This window comes from Sceloporus occidentalis, unplaced genomic scaffold (assembly GCF_023333645.1).
Source record: "Sceloporus occidentalis isolate IW3139 unplaced genomic scaffold, rSceOcc1.0.p SCAF_8, whole genome shotgun sequence".
NCBI lineage: Eukaryota > Metazoa > Chordata > Lepidosauria > Squamata > Phrynosomatidae > Sceloporus > Sceloporus occidentalis.
In genome coordinates, this window is record NW_028316988.1 from 22,404,549 (window position 1) to 22,431,447 (window position 26,899).

At 46.9% G+C, this 26,899-nt stretch overlaps 1 protein-coding gene across 2 annotated transcripts; it reads left to right on the plus strand.

Moving 5' to 3' along the window:
- Positions 1–562: 562 nt before the first annotated feature.
- On the plus strand, positions 563–21,751 carry LOC149308185 (barH-like 1 homeobox protein). Of its 2 annotated transcripts, XM_089537033.1 has the most exons (4): positions 563–772; positions 815–1,094; positions 7,884–8,106; positions 21,433–21,751. In XM_089537033.1, the coding sequence occupies exons 1-4, from the start codon at positions 563–565 to the stop codon at positions 21,749–21,751; spliced, it is 1,032 nt and encodes a 343-aa protein (XP_089393159.1). The 2 variants fall into 2 exon arrangements, with proteins under 2 accessions (XP_089393159.1, XP_089393158.1); XM_089537032.1 differs by having other exon boundaries at positions 563–1,094.
- Positions 21,752–26,899: the final 5,148 nt, after the last annotated feature.

The following is a 26,899-nucleotide window of genomic DNA, read 5'->3' on the forward strand; positions in this document are numbered from 1 at the left end:
CCTTCTCTCGCCTCCCGCCTGAATTGCCTCACTTTCTTTTTTCCTTCCTTACTCTTCCTTTTTCTTTCTTCCTTACTCCTTGTTTCTCTTTCTATTTTTACTTTCTTCTCTTCATCCCTTCTCTTCCTTCCTTCCCTTTCCTTCTTTGATTTCTTCCTCCCTTTTTTCTTCTTCTTTCCCTCCTTCCTTTCCCTTCTCTTCCCTTCCTTCCCTTCCTACCCTCCTTCTTTCTTTCTTTCTTTCTTTCTTTCTTTCTTTCTTTCTTTCTCCCTTCTTTCCTCTTTCCCTCTCTCCCCATTCCTTTTCCTTCTCTTCCCTTCCCTTTCGTTCTCTCTTCCTTCTTCCTTCCTTTCCCTCTCTTCTTCCTCCCTTCCTCCCTTCCCTTGCCTTGCCTTGATCTGCCTGGATGAGGCCTGCCGGGGCCCTTGTCCTCCTCCCGCGGGGCTCCTTGGCCTTGTGCCCCTCTCCTCCCTCGGGGCCCTTCTCCCTCCTGGCTCCCTCCGCCGCCGAGCTCCGGGCCATGTGCCGCTAGGGGCCCCGTGGAGGAGGGAGGGAGGGAGGGATGGAAGGCTCGGGGGGCTTCGGCATCGAGTCGCTGCTCTCCCGGCGCCCGGGGAGCCCTTGCTCGCTGGCTGCGCTGCCGGGGGAGGCGGCCGGGCCGGGCCCCGAGGGCCGCTCTCCGCTGGCGCTGAGTCCCCGCTCGGAGCTGAGCAGCAGCGGCTGCCCTTCGCCCTCGTCGCCGGGCCGGGAGTGCTCGGAGGGGGCGGCCGTGGCCCCGACGCACCCGCTGCCGCTGCCGCTGCCGATCCCGCAGCGCCCGTCGCTGGTGGCGGTGGGGCTGGAGCTGGCGGGCGGCGTCGGGGCGCCTTCGCAGTCCAGGACGGTGACCTCCTCCTTCCTCATCCGAGACATTCTGGCCGACTGCAAGCCCCTGGCCGCCTGCGCCCCTTACTCCAGCAGCGCCCTCGGAGCGGCCCCGGCCCCGGACTCGGCCCCGATCCGCCTGCCGCCCAAAGCCGCCTCCGAGGAAGGCCGGGAGAAGGCCGAGAAGGGCGCCGCCGGCAGCAACGCCTCCTCCGACGCCGAGTACAAAGGTAGGGAGCCCCCAGGAAAGCGGTTGGAAGACCCCTCGCCACCCCAGACGTAAAGCTCTCCTGCCGCTCAACAAGGGAAGGCAAAGAGGGAAAGTCGGCGGGATGGGCTCCCTTCGGTAGTCTTCTGTTTTTCAAACTTTTACACTCACAATCCGCTCCAACTGCCAGGGCTCCGTGCTGCGGAATTCTGGGAACGCTCCTTCAACAATGTGGCGCCGCAGCAAAGAAAGCAGATCCAAGTTTAGTCGTAGAAGGAAGAGAAATGCGACAATTCGTAGACGCGCGATTTTGGTGGATAGAAACGAAAAGCGTTCCTAGAAAGCACCGTTTCCAAGGGAGGGAAGTCATGGCAAGCAACGGCCGTTCCCAGAATGCCACAGCATTGAGCCGTGGAGGTGCAAGCCGTGCCAAAGTGGATTGTTTCTGCCGTGCGGACGCAGCCCAGGTTCGGCCTCGCAAACCCTCCCTTTTAAAGATTTTGCGAAGCGGTCCCCGCTTCGCAAAATCTTTAAGAGGGTTTGCGAGGCCGAACCTGGGCTGCGTCCGCACGGCAGAAACAATCCGTTTTGGCACCGCCTGTATTCCTTTCCGGATTTAGGGGCGCTCCAGGTGAGCAAAGGTAAGGCCAAGTCACCAAAACGGGTCGGGGATCCCCATTGCCCCTTCCAGGGGGATCTAAGGGAACCTGAGAACCCCAGTCAATAGCTCTACTCTAGTTGAACCCAGCAATGGGATCTAGGCCAGTCAGCCAAGGGAAGCCGGGGAACTGAAGGTGGTTTTCCCTTGAGTCCGCCCTCCTCAGGGCCAAACTTCCCGACTTTGACCTTTCGGGAGAGGCATCAATGTGGAGGGAAGGCTGGGGGGGGGGGCTTTTGAAATGGGGCTCTCACGCTCGAAACCATTGTTTATATAGTTGTAAACCGCCTTAGAGACTGCTTAGGCGGTATAAAACGAAGTTGCTATTGCTCTTTTAAAGCGACCTTTGAGGCCAACTGGGAGAAAGAAGTTGGCAGCGGGAGCTTTTCCTAGACTTAAGCCTACTTCTTCAGGTGCATTTGGTGGCCTGGAAAGCCAGGGACAGACCTATATAGATGTCAGTAGTGTGAGAGGGTTGTAGATCCGAATTCATTCCCATTCTTTTGTGACAAGTATAGTTTTAAGGATTGTGGCCTGAAGGTGAAGAGAATGAATGAAACAGTGAAGGAAAGCATTGGGTTTTGGCTTCCTTTGGAGAGGCGTTGAAGAGGTTTTCCTCCTCTTTCGATAAGTTCCATTTCTACATATATGTAACTTACATATATATGACATATATATCCCGATGCTGGCTATTCTGGTCCCCAAACCGGACTCAGAAGCAAGGCTCTCTCCTGGCCATCTAGAAGCAGCCCTTCCTTTCCAAAACATAAGGTTTCCATTCTCTCTGTAGGATTACTTGCGAGTAAGTGAATGTGTTCTTAACTTGCTGCTAAATCCCACTGAAAGGAGGGATCATTTCCGTAGGATCGGGCCACGAGTCTCACAGTTTATTCCAACGCGATGATCGGCTTTTAGTGTGATTAGTTGCATCCACACTGGAGGAAATAGTCCATTTTGATACTGCTTTAACGGTATTATTTGGTATTATCCCAAAAGTGGTATCAAAACGGACGATTTCTCCAGCTTAAAATGGTTTTCTTTCTAATGGGATCGATACTCAGATGAAAAAGATCCCACACCGCTGTGAATGGGTTAATTAATAATAATAATAATAATAATAATAATAATAATTGATTGGTGCCTATTATGAGGCCCAGTGAATTCTAGCTTCTTCCCCGTGTCTTTATTTGTTTCTGTTTATCTCGAGGGATTTCCTCGGGAGATCAATGCTGCTTGACTTTGGATCTCCTCCTTAGACATTTTTTAAATCTAGATTTAAAATCACTTCGATTTTAAAAAGAAAGGAATTAAAACGGCACCAAGAAATAAAGTTTGATGGATCAAGGGCTAACAAAGACTCCGAGAAATACATGCAAGCCACTGGAAAGGAAAATGTTTCTTAAAGGAATAATACAAGGAAGATTCTGTTTTTAAAATGTTCCTTAAATCCGTCCTGAATATCTCCTCCGATCCCTCTTTTCCTGAAACAAAAGGACCAAATGGGGTCGGGATCCCGCTTTTAGAAGCGGATTGAGATCCACCTTCGGATATGAACAGCGGCTTTGCTGAACCTGAATTGCCCAGTTTGACCTTCTCTCCTGGTCCTTCCTTCCTTCCCTCCTTCGCTTCCCTTTCCTTTTTACCTCCCTTCCCTCTTCGGCTTCTTCCTTCTCTCTCTCTCCTTTCTCTGCGCCTTTCCCTTTTTCAAGCCTCCTTCCCCCGTTTTCTCCTCTTCCTCTCTTCTTCTCCGTCCCTTCAATCCTTTGCTTCCCTGCGTTCCTTCCTTTTCCTCTCCTTCAGTCAAACTCCGTTACATTTTCCTCATCCCTCTCTCCTTTTTGCCTTCCATCCTTCCTTCTTTTTACCTTTCCCTCCACTCCTTTTATCCTTCCCTCCACCTATCCCCCCTTCTTCCTTCTACATTTTGATTCTGCGTTTACTCTCTCTCCCTCTTCACTTTCTTTTCTACTTTTTTCTTTTCCTTTTACTCTCTCTCTCTCTCTTTACTCTCTTCTACATGTTTATTATCTTTTACTCTCTCTCTTTACTTTCTCTTCTACGTTCTTATTTTCTTTTACTCTCTTTCTGTTCTTTTTTCTACGTTTTATTTTGCTTTTACTCTCTCTCTCCATTCTCCCTTCTATATTTTTTCTTTTACTCTCCTCTCTTCGACATTTTTGTCTTTTGGTTACTCTCTCTTCTACATGTTTATTTTCTTTTACTCTCTCTCTTTACTTTCTCTTCTACATTCTTATTTTCTTTTATTCTCTCTCTTTGCCCTCTTCCACATTTTATTTTGCTTTTACTCTCTCTTCTACATTTTTGTTTTTAGTTTACTCTCTCTTTTTACTCTGTCTTCTACATTTTTCTTTTACTCTCTTTTTTACTCTCTCTTCTACATTTTTACTTTCTTTTACAGTCTCTCTCTGTCCTTTTCTCACCCTCCCTTTTCTCCTCTTGTTCTTTCCTTCTTTCCTTCCCATTCCTTCCTAATTTCCTCTCTTTCCTTTCCTTCTGTTCCGCCGGCCTGCCTTCCGTCCCTCCTTTCTTCCTCCCTCGCTCTCTCCCCTTCTTCTTCTCCACTTCTGCTCTTCCTCCCATCTCTGGCTTTCCTTTGCAGAGGAACTTCCCTCCCTTCCTCCCCCAATTTGCCAGCCTCGACCTCTCCTTCCCCAGAGATCCAGCCTCCCCCAACTTTGCTGGATCCCCTCAGGCTTTCTCTCCTGGGCTTGCGGGAGATCTGCGGCCCAAACCCCGGGAGGATCGGGGCCCCTGGGCGGGAGGCCTTTCGAGGGGAGCCTCGGGGTGGAATCCCAGCCCTCGGGGGCCCTTTCTGCCGGAGGCTCCCTGCCTCCCCCGCCGGGCCTGGGCCTTCCTTCTCCCCCGGCCCTTCCTCCTTTGTGCCGCTTCGGAGGCCGCCGCTCCCTCTGCCTCCTCCCGAGGGGATCAATTAAGGGGATTTGGGGCTTTGGGCGGCCGGGAAAGGAGGATCGGGGAGGGGGGCATCCCGAGGCGACCCCCGCAGAGAAAACCAGTTTTAAAAGATGAAGATGAAAAAACCACCCGTTATTAGACCTGTTTTTAAAAGGAAAAACTGAGTACTAGAACTAATAATGCGGCTAATGGACATCAATGGAAGCCGGACCAGTTTTACTCGAGGGGGGGATAATAAGACTAACGACTAAGGATCCCCTCCCTCCCTCCCTCCTTCCCCGCGGCGGCGTCTTCCTCCAGAAGGGGCCCGGGTCCACGCGTGTCTCGGGGGCAAAGAGGACTAACGAGGAAGGGCTCCGCGGCCCCGAGGGTGGAGCGGGGAGGCTTTCGTCCTTAGTCCCCAACCCACCCACGCAGATCCCCGGACAGGCGGGGACACGGCTCCCTTCTGTTCTCTTCCAGAAAGTGAAGGAGAGGCGGCATTGAACGAAGTCTCTTCGAAAGATCCTCCGGGTTTGCCTCCTCTAGAGGAGGCCCATGGCATCCAGCCTACTCTAATCGGGACTAATCCACGGTTTTTAGGCCCATCTTTGTGTCCCATTAATTTGTTCTTGTTGTTATTATTGTTTTCCGCCTTTTTTTCCCCAGCTGAGGACTCGAGGCGGCTTCCATCACTTCAAACAGAACATCGTTAAAATTCACTTCAAATGAAACGTCCTCCAGATAAAACACAAAGTGAAAAAGGCAATTAAAACCAGCTTTTAACGGCTAGGATTAAGACTAATAACCAAAAAGAGTTGTTCCCCGCAGCTACAATTATAGCCATTGTATGACTATTATTATTATTAATCAGGAACACAACACAAGGGGCATCCACACTGAAGAAATAACCCGGTTGGACACCGCTTTAACTGCTATTGGATTTCAGAGCGGAGCCGTAATTATTAAATCATTTCTATTTGATAAGTGTGGCTGTGCTCCACTTTTTATATTATCATCATCATCATCATCATCATCATCATCATCATCATCATCATCATCCCAGTTTCCCCAAAACTGGGACTCAGGGCGGGTTACGATATTTAGAGTCCTGGGTTCTGATCCTCCCTCCGCCAAATAATAATAATAATAATAATGGGGATCGATTTTGCTACAAACCCCCTTCTCTCAATTGACACCGCTTTAGCTACCAGGGCTCCATGCTATGGAATCCTGGGAATTGTAACTTGTCGTGGCCCCAGATCGGCTGCGTTTCGTTCTGGATGACTTCGAAGCAACCAAGTACTTTTTCTTAGCGGGCCCGATCCACCCCTGACCTTTTTCAGAAGCAGGGGAGCGATCCTGGGGGAAGCTTTTCTAAAGGAACGGAGGACATGTCTACTCAGGTGTAAAATCGGTTGGATTTAAAGAGATTGGATTTACTCTCAGGGAGAAGCGCGGACCTCTCTAAAGTCCCTAAAAAGAATTATTCCTTCCGCCCATATTTCTATCATTATCATTAATATTAATAATAATAATAATAATAATAATAATATCATAATCACCATCATCATTACTATTTATGCCACCTTTCTCCTAAAAAGGGACCCAAGGCGGCTCACGGGATTAATTAATTCTTATTGATTGATTATTATTAACATCCCAACTTTTTTTCTTCTCCAGATTACGGCTCACAACAATTTTGATAAAAAGGGAAGGTTGTTAAAATCAACAAAAGCTTTAAAACAACAACAACAACAACAACAATTAAACCATTAGGAACCAGCATTAGGAACCTTCAAATACGTGTAAAGAGGATGGGTTCAAACGCACACGGAAAAATGAACAATGTCGCAGCGCTGCAGTTGGCAATACCCGACAATTCCCTTTTCTGTTCCTTAGCCTGTTTCCGATCTGGAAACCAGGTTTGGGGCTAGGGAAGCCCCCCCCCCCAACCGGAGCCCCCTTCATTTGTCGAGCTCTGGCCTCTGAAGCCTGAGGCTGTGGCTGCATCCGCACTGCAGCAATGATCCGGTTTGACCCCACTTTTAACGGCTACGGCGTTGGTTGTTACGACTCCCCCCCCCCCCCCGACGTGGAAACTGTGCGGGAGAAGATGGTAAAAAATTGGATGCAGGCTAAAATTGCATTGGCCTTTTTTGCTGCAGCATCACAGTGCTGGCTCACGTTCTGTTTATAATCCTAAAGTCCATTTTTAATTATCTATCTATCTATCCATCCATCCATCCATCCATCCATCTATCATCTATCTATCTATCTATCTATCTATCTATCTATCTAATAGAAAAATATATATTAATAGAATACACACACACACACACACACTAATGCATTAATTTCGTTATTATTTAATTTGTATAACGCCTTTCACTCCGTAGGGACTCAAGGCGGCTCACAGACCAAAAACAAAAACAAAAAACACAAACACAAACATTTAAAATCTCACTAAAAATCCAAAACAAGTGTAAAACCAGATTAAAAATAGACAAAAGTTAAAAGCGTAGCTAAAACCCACCTTCTCTATCAAAACCACCCTGATATGACTAGATGCCAAATGCCTGCTTAAATCAATACAGTATAGCTATAGCTATATTATATTATACTATACTAATTGTAGTATAGTATACTACACTAAATATACTATAGCTATAGTATACTATAGTATAATATAGGATAGGATAGAGCAGTGGTTTCCAAACGGTTGGTCCTCCAGATGTTTTGGACTTCAGCTCCCAGAACTGAAGCCGACAACACTTGAAGGACCAAAGTTTGGCAACCACTGCTATAGAGTATCCCAAAGTTTCATATAGGCAGTTAAAGTGGGGTTGGAAGCGGGTTATTACTGCAGTGCGGAGGCAGAATCCTTCCCTACTGGGGTTGCGGTCTTTTCCCAGTGAAGATGGCTCTAGGATTGAAGGCAGAAGATGGAGGGAAAAAGGTGACCCCTTGATACCTATCCATCTCAACATTATGAGGACAGTAAGGGCTGTTCCACAGTGGAACAAACTCCTTCCTCGGAGTGCAGTGGAGTCTCCCTCCTTAGAGGTCTTTAAACAGAGGCTGGATGGCCATCTGTCAATGGGGATGCTTTGATTGAGAGTTCCTGCATGGCAGGATGAGGTTGGATTGGATCAGGGCCCTTGGGGTCTCCTAGGATTCTATGATTTGCCTCTGAGTCTCTCTCTTTCCTTTTCCTCCCTCTTCCTCCTGCTCCCCAAGTGAAAGAAGAAGGGGACCGGGAGATCTCCAGCTCCAGAGAGAGCCCCCCGGTGAGGCTGAAGAAGCCCCGCAAGGCCCGCACCGCCTTCACCGACCACCAACTGGCCCAACTGGAGCGCAGCTTCGAGAGGCAGAAGTACCTGAGCGTCCAGGATCGGATGGAGCTGGCCGCCTCCCTCAACCTCACCGACACCCAAGTCAAGACCTGGTACCAGAACCGCAGGTGAGAACCAGAAATAAACCGGTTTGGCCCTGTTTTGACTCTTTGTCTGGCTCATGGCTATGGAATTCTGGGAGTTGGAGTTTGTTGTGGTGCCCAGAGCGGAGCGGAGCTCCGCTCTGGGCCCCACAACAAACTCCAACTCCCAGAATTCCATAGCCATAAGCCAGACAAAGAGTCAAAACAGGGCCAAAATTCGAACTATCGAACTTTTCCTAGACCTTGTGGTTCCTTCCCATTGAACTCTATGGAGACCAAGCGCTAGCTCCAAGGCCAGTGTGTCTCAAAGGTTGTGGGAAGTCGTTGTGGTTGTGTGCTTTGGAGTCGTTGCCTATTTATGGCGGCCCTAAAGTGGCCCTGTCATGGGTTTTTCTGGGCAAGTTCCTCTGGAGGAGGTTTCTCCTTCCTTGCCATCCTCTGAGGCTGAGAGAGTGTGACCCACCCAGTGCTTTTTCATGGCCGAGCTGAGATTCGAACCCAGCTCTCAAACCAACGCTGGCTCTCTCGTTATGGAAATGGGGAGTCGTTCTTCTGGGGTGACTGGGTCTTATTCGGGATCGTTTGACGCCATTAACTCCGGGGTAATTGTTCCGAACTAGAGTCCATCCCGTTGTTTAGGAGCCAAAACGGTGCTTTTTTTGTATGCGGTGTGCGAATGTTTTAGTTATGCGTTGAACTTCGGTGCAATTTTGTGTGGCTTTTATACTGTTTGGTCTAGAGGATTTGGATCGTTTTTACATCTTTATTGTAAATATATATATATATATATATATATGTCTTGTGAGCCGCCTTGGGTCCCTTTCTGGGAGAAAGGCGGCATAGAAACGAATCCCAAACATCAGAGCAATGGAATAATACTAACAAGACTCCCCAAAATGGAGTTTTGTTAGTATTGTTCCATTGCTTTGTTATTTGGGATTCGTTTCTATGCCGCCTTTCTCCCAGAAAGGGACCCAAGGCGGCTCACAAGACACACACACACACACACACATATTACAATAAAGATGTAAAAACGATCCAAATCCTCTAGATCAAACAGTATAAAAGCCATATATATATATATATATATATATATATACACACACACACACATATACACACTGTACCTTTATTCGACCAACCGAAATGCAGGTTGCACACGTTGCAAGCTTTGGAAGCCGGATAGTCAGTTGTGTTATAGATTATTGATTACTGATTAATTTTAAACCCAGCGTTTTAACCAGAAATCAACAGGGAGAACAAGGAGCTCGATTGGAAAGGAAACATTTGTTGTTGTGGTTGTTGTTGTTGTTGTTGTTGTTTTAGCTGCAGCATTGTTTCCCAAATCCATCCAAATTACTGGGACCCCCGAATTCAAAGTGAACCCATTTTTGTATAGCATTTCGAACCAAGAAAACTACAAATCACGTTTCGTCGGCTACATTTGAATTAAACATTTGCACCCCATATATATATAGGGTGCAAACGATTAGCAAATTATATATATATATATATATATATATATATATATATATATATATATATTCGTTGCATGTCCTAAGAGTTAGCCATCATTCCATCTTTTTATCGATGTGTTTTGTTTCGCCCTCCTTAAACTGTTTATGTATTGCTCCCTTTTAGTTGGGTTAGAGTTGTAAGTTAGGAGCCAGGAAGGGTCTCCCAGCAAAGGCAGAGGAGCCAAGAGTGTCAAAAAAGGTGGCCACCTTCCACTGTTTAGGGCCCGGAGGCAAAGAAGGCCTAATCTGAGCCAGGGTTTGGGTCCAGTCTAGGGCTACGGTTGAACCCAAGAGCCTGGGAGAGAAGTCATAAAGGAGACGACGGTCGCCCTCTGAGCATGTGCAGAAAGAAAGGAGGGGAATTGCAAAAGGAGGACAGGACTCCTGCCCTGTTGGGTTGCCTCAGGTCTCAAAGGACGGAGGACAAGGGGCGACTAAGTGGAGGACATTCCAGAAAAGTGGAGGACGTTGCCAAAATTAAATATGAAAGCTCTAATAGAAATGTAAAACCTCGTGCTTCTTGAAAATGGAGGACATTTCGGAGTTCCTCCTGGACAGACGGTTGAAATGTAGGACATGGCCACCTTGTAAGGGCACCATCCGAGTAAAGAGAAGGATTTCCTTCAACTCCCAGAATTCCATAGCCTTGAACCAAGGCTGTCAAAGTGGTGCCAAACCGGGTTATTGCTCCAATGTGGATGCAACCAGAATCTTAACTTGACATTTTGTTTTTACATTATACATTTTCATTGTAAGTTTTTTTCTTCCTCATGTGAGCCGCCTTGGGTCCCTTTCCGGGAGAAAGGCGGTATAAAAATGAAACCACGTAAATAATAAATCCAGTCCAACCCGATGCCAAGCAACGAAATACACACAGTTGGGAGGCTCCATCCGCACTGGAGAAAAATAATCCAGTTTTGCACCACTTTAACTGCCGTGGCTCTATGCTATGGAATCCTGGGAAATGTAGTTCGTACCGGCACCAGAGGAAGAAATGTCTCGCAGGAGAACTACAATTCCCATTGCATTGAGAGCCATGGTAGTTAAAGTGCTGTCAGCCTGGATTATTTCTGCAGCCTCAAATATAATTTCTACTACTTTATTATTATTATTATTATTATTATTATTATTAATTACTCGTTTTATTGCTAACGCTGCCCCTGCTAAATATGATTAATACTATTAATTATTATTATGATAATCAATAATATTAATAAAATATTAATACTATTTATTATTAATAGCGGTATTTCTTCTATTCTGTTCCTTTCTTTATGTCCCGTCGCTCCCAAGTTTTGTTTTGTTTTGTTTTAATTATTATTACATTAAATTAAGATAAATTTTAATGAGGATGGTTGGACAAGATGATGATGATGATGATGATGATGATGATGATGATGATGATGATGATGATGTTCGGATCATGCCTTTCTGCCGATGCATTTCCTGACCGCAATTTGATAGCCTTTTGGCTGAAGAGCGGCGTATAAATCAATAAATGTTATTAAATATGATATTATAATTTAATTTAATATACAGCCAGCCCTCCATATCCACAGGTTTTTTTCTTAAACCACGGATTCAACATCCACGGCTTGAAAAAATAATATTTTGAATATATATAAATGTATAAAAGATGCAAATATAACTTTGATTTTGCCGTTTTATATAAAGGGATGCCATTGGATAGAAGGGGATTTGAGCATCCCTGGATTTTGGGGTCCGGGATTAGTTCCATCTAATCTATTAGATTATGACCGTGTCATTCATTCTCCTTATTCCAAAGAACTATTGATCATCGTAGGAGGAAAGGCAATCTAAACACACTGCGGAAATAATCCCGTTCCAGACCACTTTCACTGCCCTGGCTAAATGCTACGGAATTCTGGGAACTGTAGTTTAGGAAGACATTTTTTAGCCTTCTCTGTCCATAAACTACTCAATTCCCAGGACTCCCAGGAAAGTTCAAGCGGTCTCAAACGGGATTATTTCGGCAGTGTGTTTCCGACCCGCGTTTAAATCCGTTTAAAGCTGCGGGGAGGGCGAGGTTTCGGCTCTTCCAGGAAAGTGGGTCCTGCTGGTAGATCTTTTGGTAGATCCCCCCAGAGATTTGCTACAGAAGATCCTCTTCTAGGGCGGTTGAAATCCAAAGGGGGAATGGATTTGAGAGTCCAAAGAGTTGTGTCAAAACCGGATTATTTCTGCAGTGCGGATGCAGCCTAGACCCGGAATGCAGCAGACCTTCTTACACGTTGCTAATCTGTAGAGATCCGTTCGTTGTTGTTGTTGTTGTTGTTGTTGTGCCTTCTAGTCGTTTTCGACCGACGGCGACCCAATCTTGGGTTTTTCTTGGCAAGGTGCGTTCCAAAGGGGCTTGCCCTTGCCATCCTTTGAGGCTGAGAGAGTGTGACTCGCCTAAAAACCAGCCATCCAACGGGTTTGCGAGCCCGGATTCGAACCCCGCTCTCTCCAGAGTCCAAAGCGCTTGGTTTAGGGGTTTGTTTTAGCATTTCCTACTTGAATATTTGCAAAATGACTCAAGTTTAAAAAAATCGGGTCTGAGAAGATCCAGCAGAGACCACCCCCCATCCCCAACTTCCCAGAATGCCATAGCACGGCAACCGTGGCAGTTAAAGCCGGTGTCGGACCCGGTTATTTCTCCAATGCAGCACGGAAAGCCCTTGTGGCTCCGACTCCGGCCCATTGGAACCCCTTTTGGGTCCCGATCCAGGAGGAAGGCGCCCCTTTGGCCTCGGGCGGCGCAGAGTCGGGGGTCGGCAGCGGCGGGGCGACGGGTTTTGTATGAAGCTAAACACACAACAACAGCGGCTAACACGCCGCCCTATTAATAATGGATCCCAATTACTGCTTCGGGCATCAATAATTAAGCGCCGTTACAGTAATTACACAATTATGATGATGATGAATAATTTAGAGGAGGAAAAGAGGCCTGGAAGCGCAGAGCTCCGGGGAGGAAAAGATGGAAAGAAGGAAGGAAGAAAAGAAGGAAAGAAAGCGGTGGAGAGAGAGAGGAGGCAGGCATTCACACTCATAGGGATAATCCGCTTTCGCACCGCTTTAACTGCCCTGGAATCCTGGGAATGTCCGTTTGGTTCTTCCTTCCCTCCCTTCTCTTCATGCAGACTGCAATGGGATCTGCCTTCTTTGTTGCAGCAACACCTCGCGGGCTCCTCATGTTCCATTTATAACCCCAAAGTCCTTCTCCTATCTAGATAGTAGACAGTATCCCAAAATCCCACAGCACGGGGCCACCAGAAACTACAATTCCCAGAATTTCGTAGCATGCCCCCCCCCCCCACAGTTAAAGCAGTGTCAAATCGGATCGTTCCCCTTCAGGCTGTATCCACACTGGAGAAATCATCCAGTTTGACGGGGCTTTAACTTGCCTGGCTCAATACTATGGAATTCTGGGAATTGTGGTTTGCGGTGGGCCCCAGAGTCTGTAGTTCAACCCTTGGACCGCTCCTGGAGATGGAGGCTCTACTTGGGCCGAGGAGGAACTCTCGTATTTATTGGTATTATTTTCGTAGAAGCCGCCTTGAATTCAATTCATGTGAGACAGGACAGGAGGACATCAAAATGATAGAATCATAGATTCATAGAGTTGGGAGAGACCCTGAGAAGGGCCACCCAGTCCAACCCCATCCTGCCATGCAGGAACTCTCAACCAAAGCATCCCCAAGAGATGCCCAAAGAGATCAAAATGAAACACTCCACAAGTGGCAGAGAAGATTTCTTTACCAAAGAACTGAGCTCAGGGTGTTAGAAATTAAAGGAGTAATAATAATAATAATATGTTCACAACTCTAGATAGCAGAAGTCATGCAGGACTTCCTGAGAGAACTGATGAGGGAACTGCTCACGAATTAATGCACTTTGAAAACCCCACAGGCAGCTGTTCTTGCCCCTCGCTTGCAATAAAAACACCAGACCAAATACATAGCTTTATTGCTTAGTACTATATTACTATACTCCCCATGTCCTGCCTTTTCATGACACCCCAAAGCAGCTGCCCTTGGCCTCCTGACAGGGCCAGGCCCCATCCTGCCAGCAAAAGGGGGACCATCACTTCCCAGTGCAGCCCATTCCAGGGTCAAAGGCCCTAAAAAAGTCCCATGTCCAGACCATTGCGCTTCCCTGTAATTTCCATTGGGGCTCTAAGAATTGGCTTTTGAAGCAACAGTCTGTGTGCCATTCCCTGCCTTTCAGCCCTCCAAATATGTGACCTTCCAGCTGTGGGGTCATGGATGCCCTGCTGGTTGTGTAGGAAGCTGTCTATAGAATCATAGAATCCTAGGGTTGGAAGAGAACCAAAGAAGGGCCCTGATCCAGTCCAACCCCCTTCTGCCATGCAGGAACTCTCAGTCAAAGCATCTCCAGTGACAGATGGCCATCCAGCCTCTGTTTAAAGACCTCTAAGGAAGGAGACTTCACTAGGATGTTCCTCCTAATGTTGAGGTGGAATGAGTCCTTTGGCACTGTCAAGAACACCTCTGAGCAGATCATCTTGGAGAGGGCTACAGAGGGATAGAAGACATTAAAACTGAATGATTGGTAACCTAGCTGTAGACTGAAGAGGTTTGGCTTCTGACACTACAGTCTTCACTTCTGAGGCAGAGGACTACTGTCTACAGATGATGGCATGCACCTTCCAAAAGCCAGGAAGACTGTCTTTGGTAGGAGCATGGCAAACCTGATCAAGAGGGCTTTAAACTAAATCCTTGGGGGTCTGGTTGGAGACGAAATCTTGGGGATGAAAGGTTGGAGATCAGCCCAGAGACAAGCCTTAAACTCAAAGATCTGGATTCTAGAGAAGAACGTTGAGCGAATGAATGCAATCCACAGAAAAATTGACAGTGGATTAATAAGTGAGAACAAACAAGGTTTCTGATGTCTACGTACCAAATAAGAGGATCTCAAAGTCCTAGTGCAGGAAGGTAAATATGACTTTATGGGCATCACAGGGACCTCATGGGATAACTCCCATGATTGGGATATTACAATTGAAGGGTATATAACCTATTCAAAAAGAATATACGTGGAAGAAAAGGAGGAGGAATGGCATTATGTGTCAAAGACAAATCCACTTGTAAGGAAATCCATGCGAGTGAGTGGACCAGTTGAGAGCATTGGTGCAAAAATAAATGGAGGAGGAGGAAATAAAAGCAACATTGTAGAAGCCTGCTACAGACCAACAAACCAAGAAGAGGTGCTGGGTTATGCTTTGTACAAACACATCTCAGGAAAAGGATACACATAAAGAATGCAAGGAAGGACAAATCGCCAAGGAAGAGTACAGATGGGTAGCCTAAGCTTGTAGGAATGGTATAAAGATAAATACATAGTATAAAGAAAGCTAACCTTAACAGATGCCCAGCTACTGTCTGGCTGCCACCCAGCCAGATCCAGAAAGGGCCGCCAGGCTTCCCTGCCCACTCTCTGCCCTCTCCCTCTGCTTGACCTCCATGGTTGGGCCTCTCCATCTGTCTGGTCTTCCCCTCTTTCTACTGCCTCTTTCCTTCCCTTTCTAATGAGTCATGCCTTCTCATGATGTGTCCAAAGTCCAACAGCCTCAGTTTCATCTTCTTGCCTTCCAGAGAGATCTCAGGCTTGATCTGTCCAAGGACCCATTTGTTTCTCTTGATGGCCATCCGCAGTATCCTCAGCACTCTTCCCTAGCACCACATCTCTTCCTATCTGCTTTCTTAACTGTCCAGATCTCACATCTGTACATGGTGATGGGGAATGCGATGACTTGGACAATTCTAACTTTAGTGTGTATCTTTATACCTAGGGTCTTGTCTAGGTCTTTCATGGCTGCCCTTCCTAGTCCTAGTCTTCTTCTGGTTTCTTGACTGCAGCCTCCATTCTGGTCAATGTTTGATCCAAGGTATGAGAAATCTTTGGGGCAGTACAGATGGGCAGCCCATCCCTGTAAGCCCTGTGTCTTTGCTACAACATCTGCATGCTGCTGCGCAGATGCGCCATCCAAAAGGAGCTGCTCTAGGCGATGCAGCCCTCTGATGTCTATTCTGGCCAGAAGCATGTGGGCGCTTGAGTGTCCTTATGTCATGAGGCTGCACCCCATGTGGCTGAAATTAGGGCTTGGCACATATGGATGCTGTGCTGTATCGAACCCTAATATCGGTGCAAATGTCCCGTCTGTACCGGGCCTTTGACTATTTTAATTTTCTCATTGTCTAGTTGAATTTGAATAGTCCCTCCATGGTCATCATTTTTGTTTTATGTTCAGTATTAAGCCTGCCTTTGCACTTTCTTCCTTGACCTTCCTTAGTAATTGTTCCAAGTCCATGATGTTTTCTGCTAGTAGTATGGCATCATCTGCATAGCTAATTGCTGACATTCTTTCCTCCTTCCTGCTATCTTCACCCTTCCTCCTTCTGAGTCTCAACCAGCTCTTCATATGATATTTTCTGCATACGAGTTGAGCAAATAATATACAGTCTTGCCTGACCTCTTTGCCAGCTGGGAACCATTCTGTTTATCCATACTTTGTTCCAACAGCAGCCTCTTGTCCTAAGTAGAGATTTTTCCTCAGGCTATCAAATGCAATGCAACTCCCATGTCTTTGAGAGCATTCCACAGCCTTGCCTTTCATGATCTATGCAATCAAAGGCTTTGCTATATAGTCTATAAAGCACATTCCTTAGTGCACTCCATTAAGGAGTGGTCGCTAGTTCCCCTACCAATCCTGAACCCTGTTTGCACCTCTGGGATTTCTCTCTCCATATATGATTGGAGTCTGTATTGCAGACTATTAAGCCTAATTTTGCTTTCACGGGAAATTAATGGTATAGCCCTATAGTTGCCACTGTCATTTGTGTCTCCTTTTTTTGCAGATGGAGTTGTATATTGAACTGTATATTTGCAGTCCGTAGGCCATGTTTTGTTTTCCATGCTTGTTGGCATAATTTCGGATACTAGAGTTGGTTCTGTCTGTGTAGATTGTAGCAGTTCAGTTGCACATCATCTGTTCCTGGTGATTTATTCTACCCGGTTTCTCTTATTTCAATTTCTAACTTTCTTTCTAGAATTTGGGGTTCGTCGTCATACGCTTCTTCATCCCATGTGTTGCTTTCTGCCACTTTAATTTTTGAACATCTTGACATATAATGCTACTACTCCTCCTCACTTTCTGTTTGGTCTCTTTCTCCAAAGTATGGCGTAGCCCTCTGTTACTGCATTCCAATCGTGAGACTTCTCCCACCAGGTTTCAGTGATGACTGTTATACTTGCTTTGTTGTGTTAAGCGCTCAAGTTCATCTTGTTTATTTCCCATGCTTTGCGCATTAGTGCAGAGACATCTAAGACCATGGACCATCCCCTCAGCTGCCTGTATAAGTTGTTCTTCCTCCCACTGTTGAGTTCTTCGTGTACTATTTGCATTGTTCTCTGTATAACAGTCAAGCTATTACCTTCAGCACTTGATTAACTCCTTCCCTCAAGAATACCACCTCCCCGCACCCCATAACTCAGTTTAAAGCCCTTGCGATCAGATTTTCCACTCTTAGCAAAAACTTTCCTGCCAACTTCTGTGAGGTGCAACTCATCCCTTGCTAAAAGTCCATCTGCCTGAAATTGCAGACCATGGTCCAAGATCCCAAATAGTTCCTGGTGGCACAATCTTCACCTCCATTATTTTTCTCTCTCTTTCTGGACCCTGCCATTATTATTACTATTATTATTATTATTATTATGTCCTCCGGTTAGAAGGAGAGAAAAATGACAACCTGTGCATTCGATCCTTCAGCTTCCTACCGAGTGCCTCATAATTCCTTGTGATATTTTGAAGGCTATGCCTTGCAGCATCATTGGTTCCCACATGGATCAAAAGGAAAGGGTCAGTAGTCCTGACAAGTCTCTTCGGCTTGTATCGCTGTTACGTAATGGATTTTTGCCCTAGGGAGACAGGACACTTCTCAGTTATCTTGTGAGGCCCACAAACCACTACTTCCCTTCCCCTCAGCAGGGAGTCCCCTATCACCACCACATGCCTCCTCTGAGGATTGGCAGGAGCCATTCCATGCGCTGCATGTTCTCTGAGGACTGACATGGCTGCTCTTCTTGCTGTTCCTTATCATCTCTGATAAGGGAGAGAGCATCAAATCGACTCTGTAGTGTCAAGCTCACAGAATGATCCCTGGATCTTCTACATCTATGTGTCATATCCCTCAAATTGTCTATCTCCTGTGTATGGGAACTGACCTCCTCCCCAGAGATCTCCCCCATGTTTTCCTCAACCAGAACAAAGTGTCCAAGAAAATCTCATGTTCTCTGCAGAGTGGATGAATGAGCTGCAAGTTACTGGCCCTTTTCTTCCAACAGGCTGACCAACTTGTGCTTGCTGCAGGCGCAGCTATCCACATCCAGTGTGACATCATTTGAAAGGCTTTTGCGTGATCACTATTACTTGTGCTTTCCAGATGGGACAATGTCCGGATAAGAGCAACACCATATGAAAGTCCTTTCTGCATGGGAAGGAGAGGACAAGGGTGGGACAATGACATCCTATCTCCTGTGTGATAATCTCCTAAAATTCTATGCCTTTGCAGTCTGAGATTGTGCTTCATCTCAATTGCGCCTTGCGGTTCTGCCTATTGTTGTTGTTGCTACGTTCTGATTCATGGTGAACCTGTGGATGAGACATCTCCAAGAATCCCTATCTTCCACTGCCCTGCCTAGATCCTGCAAGCCCTTGCCCATAACCCTCCTGATTGGGTCTATCCATCTGGTGTGAGGTCTTCTTCTCTTTCTTCCACCCTCCACCTTTCCTAGCATTACTGTTTTTTCTAGTGATCCGTGCCTTCTCATTATGCGGCCAAAGTACAATAGTTTCAACTTGATCATCTTAGCTTCCAAGGAGAGCCCTGGTCTGATCTGTTCAAGAACCCTTGTTTGTTTTCTTGGCTGTCCATGGTATTCTGAGTACTCTTCTCCAGCACATTTCAAATGAGTTGGTTTTCTTTCTGTCTGCTTCTTTCACTGTCCAGCTCTCACATCCGTACATGGTAATTGGGAACACAATGGTTCAGATGACTCTCTGACTTTAGTGTTCAGTTGTATCAGGGACGTAGCCAAGGGGGGGGGGTTCTTGGGGTCCGGACCCCCCCTTCAGTTAGATAAAATGAATGGTGTGTGCTACTGTGCCACCGCACCCAAGCCCCATTATAATGGTGGCACTTAGTCTGGACCCCCCCTTCCCAAAATCCTGGCTACGTCCCTGGTTGTATGCCTTTGCTCTTCAGTATCTTTTCCCATTCCTTCATAGCTGCCCTTCCCATCCCTAGTCTTCTTCTTATTTCTTGACTGCAGTCTCCATCCTGATCATTGCTTGATCCTGGAATCCTTTAACTATTTAAATTTCTTCATTGTCTATTCATGGCTTTAAATTTGCACTTAAACTGGCTATATTTCTGCTGAGCACATAAGGCTCAGAGCTTCACTTGTGTGTGCATCTAAAAAATTGTAACTGGTGGGCAACTCATGTTCCCTTGAACAGAAATCTTTCTCTGCAGTCAGTTGGGGTTGGTCACTTTAATGTGGGGGGGGGGTCCTACTAAGGAGGCCTTGGCTCATGGGTGGGAGAGATGCTGTTGGGGTGCAATTCCCACCATCCTTAGGCAGCACAGCTAGCATTAAGGGATAATGGGGGTTGCAGTCCAATCATGTTTAGAGCCTACCCATTGCTTGTGGATCTATACCTACTATGCATAATGTATAATATAGGTATATATTAACATATATAAATCCGGAAACATTTTCAGCACTGGGGTTGAATCCCCATGCAACCATGGAAACACAATGGGCACGGTATTGGACAAGTCTCCTGGCCTCAGAGGAAGGGAAAGGCAACCCCCCTCTGAACAAATTTGACCAGGAAAACCCTGTGGTAGGGTCAGAAATTACTTAAAGGCAAATGACAACAATATTAACATATCCAATTTTATGTAGATTTTTGTTCTATGGACCTTGACTTCAACCAATTTGCATATCTGAAAGTTCCCCTAAGTATCAGCATCCCAGGCAAGGAACCTTGACCCAAACACACACCCCATAAGCTTGCAGGTACTTTAAATGATTTATTCTTCTTTTAGCAATGGTTCTCAGTCTTTCTCCTTCAGCTCCCAGAATACCCAGCCAGGAGAGCCTATGCCAGGGATTCTGGGAGATGAAGCCCATTGGAGGATCACTGGTTTGCAGCGTTCAGTGGTATTTTTAGTGTTCACAGTGAGTTGGTAAAATGTTCCCTCAAAAAGAAGCCATGCCCCACTGATTTTAAGTACATCCAAAACACCTGGAGGACCAAAGGTTGGGAACCACTGGGCTACAGTCATCTGGACTAGTAGCCCTTCATGGCCTAGAACCGCCATTGGTTCATCTAATCTCTTTTAAAGACCTCGAAGTTGGCAAGCATCGTTACATCCTGTGATAGTGAGTTCCCCAGGTTCACTCTGTGCTGTGCCAAGGCCCAAGCCTTCCTCCTTTCCTGTGTCTCAAATCTCCTACCCGCCGGCTTTGGAGGATATGTTTTTTCCCTAATTCTAGTAATTAGGAGAGCCAAGGTGGTTAGATTACTGGACTACAGCAATGGAGGAGACCACGGTTCCAATCTCACCTTGGCCATGAAAACCCTGGGTGACCCTGGGCAAGTCACACACCTTCAGGTTCAGAGGAAGGCAATGATAGCATACCCCCCTCTGAAGAAACCTGCCAAGAAAACCGCATGATTTTATATACAAGGAATGTATGAGTGACTGGGAAAGCATTGACTCTGGAAAGAGGGAGGAGTGGGAGGGTGCCTTAGTTGGAAACGACTTGAAGGCACACAACAAATCCAACAACAACAACAACTGTAAAAGGACCTGTGCTGACATGGGCACCCTGCTAACTGGCATTTGGACTTTCCACTCCTCTCACAGACTTGTAGGTTAGAAGAGACCTCAGGGGCCATCAAATCCAACTTGCTATTAACTCTTTGTCAAGCCCAGCCTTGAGGAGTGGAAGTGGGGGCAACAGGACGCAGGTGGATCCTGTTCCCACCTGCAATGGCCAGGGACCTGTGCAAGGTGGTCCCAGGCTCCTAGGGCAGATGGAGGAGCTTCCCTCCCTTGTACCTGCATGTCCTCCTGATGGGTCTCCCCAGTGGTGTCACTACAGGTGTGCAGGATGTGTGGACCACACCAGGAAACACCCTAAGAGGGGAGTGACATCACTGCTCCCCAAACATTTTCATTTTGGCAGAAGCTGGCTGTGGCTTTCACCTGCATCCCATTAAAATGACAAAGAGACTGTGTGAGTGAGGGGAGGCTCAGCGGAAGGAGAAAGGAGAGGTCCCAAGTTTGTTTGTTTTTTAAATTAAATTTTAATTTAAAAATTTTTAATTAAAAAAGCCATTCCATTTAAATTTTCTTTAAAAAACATCGCCTTTTAACCAACGTTCACTTCAACTACATGAAACTATGTATATGCAAATACATTAGGGCTATGCATATGATATTGTAATTTCAAGGTATAATTTTAATTTTGCTACTATTACCATGACATTCAGTGATATGCAGAAATAACGATGAATGAGTAATGTGAGTACAAAAAACATGACTAAGGTTTCTGTATGGTGTTGTACGGGAGGAGGTCAAAGGGGGGATGACACCATGAGTTACTGCACTGGGTGACGCTAACCCTAGTGACACCACTGGTCTCCCCCTCTCTCTCCTTCCTTCCTTCCGTCCTTCCTTCCTTCCTTCCTTCCTTCCTTCCTTCCTTCCTTCCTTCCTCTCTCTCCACCTCTCAGGACCAAATGGAAGCGTCAGACGGCGGTGGGGCTAGAGCTTTTGGCCGAGGCAGGCAACTACTCAGCCCTGCAGCGGATGTTCCCCTCGCCCTACTTCTACCCACAGGGCCTAGTCTCCAACCTGGACCCTGGAGCTGCTGCCGCTGCCCTCTATCTCTATCGGGGGCCCGGAGCCGCTGCTGCCGCCGCCCCTCCACCTGCCCTCCAACGCCCGCTGGTGCCCCGCATCCTCCTCCATGGACTCCCCACAGGCACGGAACCCCCACCACCCCTCCCGCCCCTGGCTGGGGTCCTGCCTCGTGCCGCCCAGCCCCGGTGAGCCTCCCAGAACACCCGGACCGCCGCACGTGAGGCCACAGACACACGTGTCAGGACTGATTCTGGAACGTGGGAGTGGGGAAGTAGCTGGGCCGAGGCTGGGATGGGACTGGAGGGGCTGAGACACTTGGAACCTCCCCTACCAACAACATGGGACACCTTCATACAACCGATACCACCACACACACTGGAAGGTGGGCTGCATGGATCTTTCTGCGCAGGTGCACCTTCGTCCTTGCGCTGGCACCTCTTCTGCCTACAAGAAACCACAAACGTGCACACCAAGCAACCTTATTCCTGTGTTGGATTGTGGCTCCCAATGTCAATCCAATATCAGTGGAAGTTGTAACGGCGATTACTGCACTACAGTGGTCCCTCCACATTCACTGGGGTTAGAGGTGAAGGACCCCCGCAAAAGTGGGAAAACCTTCAATTAAAAAAAATACTATTCTTTTTACCTGAGAGAACACCTCTCTAGGAATCTCCAAGTCTCCAGTGCAAGTCTATGGTGAACATCTGCCAGAGGTTTATCATAGAATCATGCTGGTGGACCTACAAATGCCCAGAGAAGTTTTTTCTCTGGGAATGTCAAGGCTCTCCAACACAACTCTATGGTCAACTTCTGGCAGAGATGTGCTGAACAACTTAGAGAGTCCTAGGGAGAACGTATTAATCAAAACAGCAAATAATGAACTCTGCAAAAGTCAAAGCTGTAAATGTGGAAGGCCAACTGTATGCTCTTATAAGTGCTGCTGTTCTACTTTTACTGTTCCGGCTGCCTCTTGTTGCATTATGGGGTTTGTAGTCCAGTGAGGCCTAAGATATACAGCTGAACGCTAAAGGAAGAATCATTCAAGCCATTGTATTCTCCATTATCATGTACGGATGTGAGAGCTGGACAGTGAAGAAAGCAGATGGGAAGAAAATTAACTCACTTGTGATGTGGAGCTGGAGAAGAATGCTAAGGATACCATGGACAGCCAAAAGACAAACAAATGGGTCCTGAACAGATCAAGCCATAAATCTCTCTGCAAGACAAGGTGACTAAATTGAGGCTGTCAAATGCCCCCTCCCTAAACTACAAACCCTAGGATGCCCTGGTGGCGCAATGGCTAAATGCCTGTACTGCAGCCACTCACTCACAAACCATAAGGTGTGAGTTCAATCCCAGCCAGGGGCTCAGGGTCGACTCAGCCTGGCATCCTTCCAAAGAGGTGGCTAAAATGAGTACCCAGTTTGTTGGGGACAATTAGCTTACACATTGTAAACCGCTTAGTGAGTGCTTAAGTGCACTGATAAGTGGTACAGAATGTACTTGCTATTGCTATAAAAGTGGAATAGCAGCACTATAAGAGTGTAGTGCGGTAATCTACACAGTCGAAGGGAAGCCTACATCCATGCCTGAACTTTGCACATGTTACTGTTTCTCTGTGGGCTGAGCAAGGCCCCCAAGTGTCCCCCAGATTTGGGCATGACTCAGTCCTCCCCAGCATGGCACGTGTGGCACCGCCAACAGGGAGACATTCAACAGAGGTAGTTCTCTCCCCCTACAAATAGGCAGACATCCCACAGAAGGAGCTGAGCCAAGAGGAGCAGCATGGAAGGAAATACTCTCCCTGTGACTGAAGGACTCTCGTCTGTGGAGCATAGGTGCCTTTCCAGAGGCTCAAAGCTGGCACCCATTGGAGTGGGTGGGGGGCACCACATGGAGCCAAAGGCCTCCTACTCCCCATGGGTGCCTGGTTCCTCCCCCTCAGTTCTGCTGATGGAGGACCCCCTCCATGGCAAAGTCCCCTTTCCCCTCCCCATTGCACCTCTGCAAACATTTTCTATTGTGGGTGCTTCAACCACCCATCCAACCATCTAGACTGGCCTCTATGTCACCCCTCCCAGTAGTCCCTTATGGGCAGGATCCAGCCAAAGCGAAGCACTTTTGAAGCACCCCTGATTTCAGGTGGGCAAGAATGGCCAACTTTCCCACTGAAATCCATGGGGCTGGACTGTACCCTGGGTCTGGCCCTCTTCTCCTGGCTGCCCTCCTACACCTTCCCCACACCTGGCAAATAAACACAGGCTGTATCCATACTGGAGAAATACTTCGGTTTGACACCACTGTAACTGGCCTGGCTCAATGCTATGGAATTCTGGAAATGGTAATTGAACATGAGCCAGCAATGTGATGCTGTAGCAAATAAGGCCAATAGGCTCTGGGGCCACAACCAACTACAATTCCTAGAATGCCATAGCATTGAGCCAGGGTAGTTAAACCAGATTATTTCTCCAGTGCAGATGCAGCTGCAGTTTCCAAAGGGCTGTAGACCTGTTTAGTCACTTGCAGGAAGATCAACTGGAGAGGACTACAACACCTTAAGCTTTTTAGCCATTTTCTAAGGGCCATTTTTGCATGTTTTGTTCTGGTGGGAGGGAGTCCACTTTGCCAGGGGCATGAAATGCTGCCCCAGAGCGAATGGGGGAAGGAGAGCAGGGTGGGCTTGTCCTCAGACAAGGGGAGCTGCTTTGGTTGAAATCCCTCCTTGAATGCAGGTGCAAAAAGGGAGGCACCAAGGCATCAGCATCAGATCAGTGGCTTACAGAAATCTATTTATTTATTTATTTCATTTCTATGCTGCCTATCTCCCAGAAAGGGACCAAAGAAAGAAAGAAGGAAACAGACAACTGTTTGTTGATTCAGATCTTTGGCAATGGAACTGAACTTCTAAACACACTGTCTGAGACAGTGATTCCCAAACCTTTGTCCTCCAGGTGTTTTGGACTTATTCCCAGAAGACCCAGCTAGCTTGGCCAACTGTCAGGAATTCTGGAAGGTGAAAGTCCAAAACACCTGAAGACCCAAAATTTGGAAACCACTAGTCCTAAGTAAGACATGGGACTTCCAAGTCAGGCTCTTGCACTGCCGCTCCCAATCTCCACTTTGGACTGGGACTGATAGGAACTGCAGCACAAGAGGAGAGGAGAGATTACTCCCAGGTAAGCCTCCCTAAGACTGTCATCCCTAAATAGCTGCTCTCTCTCTTCTGACTCCTCAGTTTGTTTCAAAAAGCAGAAAGAAAGAAAAAACGCAGAGGGATGGAAACCATCACAATGGGCCAGGAATGAAAGTCCAGCTTGGAGGGACTCAAAGCTGCCAGATCGGTGGCTTCCCACCCCACTCTCTTCCACCGTTCTTGGATTTCACAGAATTCAAGAATTGGAAAGGATCTTAAGAGCCTTCCAGTCCAACCCCATTCTTCCATGCAGGAATACACAATCAAAGCATCCCCATTGACAGATGGCCATCCAGCCTCTGTTTAAAGACCTCCAAAGAAGGAGACTCCACTACACTCCAAGGAAGGAATGTGTTCTACTGTCGAGCAGTTCTTCCTAATGTTTAGGTGGAATCTCTTTTCCTGTAGCTTGCATCCATTGTTCTGGGCCCTAGTCTCTGGAGCAGCAGAAAACAAGTTTGCTCTATCTTCAATGTGACACTCATTCAAATAGTTTTTTGTGGGTTTGAAGAGGCCCATAGCCACAGATGTTGGCGAAATGTCAGGAAGAAACTCTTATAGAACATGGCCACATAGCCTGTAAAACCCACAAAAAACTATGGATGCCGGCCATGAAACCCTTTGACTTCACACTCCTTCAAATATTTAAACAGGGCTGTCATATCACTTTCTCTTCTTCGGGTTAAACATATTCAGCTCCTTAAGTTGCTCCCCAGAGGGCATAGTTTCCAGACCTTTCACTATTTTGGTTGCCCTCCTCTGCTGCAGCTTTTCAATATCCTTTTTGAATTGTGGTGCCAAGAACTGGATGCACTATTCCAGGTGAGGCCTGACCAAAGCAGAATGGAGTGCTATTACTTCCCTCAATCTATCATGGGATTTTCTGGGCAGAATTTGTTTTTTTAGAATCATAGAGTTGTAAGAGACTGCAAGGGCCATCCAGTCCAACCCCATTCTGACATGCAGGAACTCTCAACCAAAGCATCCAAGCCAGGTAGGGTTTTAAAAGTCAAAACCAGCACTTTGAATTCGCTCTGGAAACTGGGTCACCAATGCAGCTGTCTCAATGGTCCATGAACCCAGCCCAGTCAACAGCCTGGCCAGAGCGTGTTGGACCTGCTGACGTTTCTGAACAGTTTCCAAAGGCAGCCCCTTGTAGAGTGCATTACAGTAGCCCAAATGGCCTGCCATAATCACTGTAGATCTGATGTCTCAAGGAACAGATGCAGCTGGCAAACCAGTTTTAACTGTGCAAATGCACTCCTGGCCACAGCCAAAACCTGGGCATCCAAGGTCTGATCCAAGCCCAGACGCACACCGAAGCTGCGGGCCTGAGATTTCTTTACAGTCGCCTAAGAGCTGAGTTTCTAATTTGCCATCCGGAGCCCCAATATGTAAACAATGCACACAGGAGCACATAGCAGATATTGCTGGGAAGAGGGCATCTCCCTTTGGCTGCTCCAACATCCAGTAAATGTGTGGTTCTAAATCTCTTTGCCTCTCATTGCCAACAAAGGCAATTTTGAAAATTTTCTGAACCGGATATCTTATTACATAAAGTTAAACCTGCTCTTGCAATTGGTGGTGGTGGTGGGAGGTTGGACTGTCGTGGGTGTTTTGATTGAGAGTTCCTGCATGGCAGAATGGGGTTGGACTGGATGGCCCTTGTGGTCTCTTCCAACTCTACGATTCTATGGCCTGTTACAGACTGCCAAAATAAAGATGCTTCGGGTCTCTTTGGAGGTATGCTATTTAAATTAAGCATGGGTCCTAAGAGTCCGGAGGTTGCGCCAAAGCTACACTCCAGTCCTAAGCACTGGAGTGCAGCTTTGGTGCAGCTTCCAGATTCTTAGGGTGCATGCATCATTTAAACAGCATACCTCCAAAGAGACTCGAAGCAGCTTTATTTTGGCGGTCTGTAACAGGCCATAGATTCTGACTTTCCTCACATCCCCTATGTGGCTTGGTCTCTTAACTATGAGTGCATCTGAGTGCAAGCAAGCCCTCCTGCACCTTTATCATACCTCCTGAGATTCCTTCTTCTACACAACTACTTAAGGCACAAAAGCCCTGGTCATGCCAGCCTCCAACACCCATCATTTGGGGCGGATTTCCAAATCCGCAACTGGGGGAAGGAGAGAAAA

Coding starts and splice junctions, on each gene's coding strand:
- LOC149308185 (XM_089537032.1), top strand. CDS start 563: ATGGAAGGCTCGGGGGGCTTCGGCATCGAGTCGCTGCTCTCCCGGCGC. Junction 1,095..7,883: donor CTCCGACGCCGAGTACAAAG/GTAGGGAGCCCC, acceptor CTGCTCCCCAAG/TGAAAGAAGAAGGGGACCGG. Junction 8,107..21,432: donor ACCTGGTACCAGAACCGCAG/GTGAGAACCAGA, acceptor TCCACCTCTCAG/GACCAAATGGAAGCGTCAGA.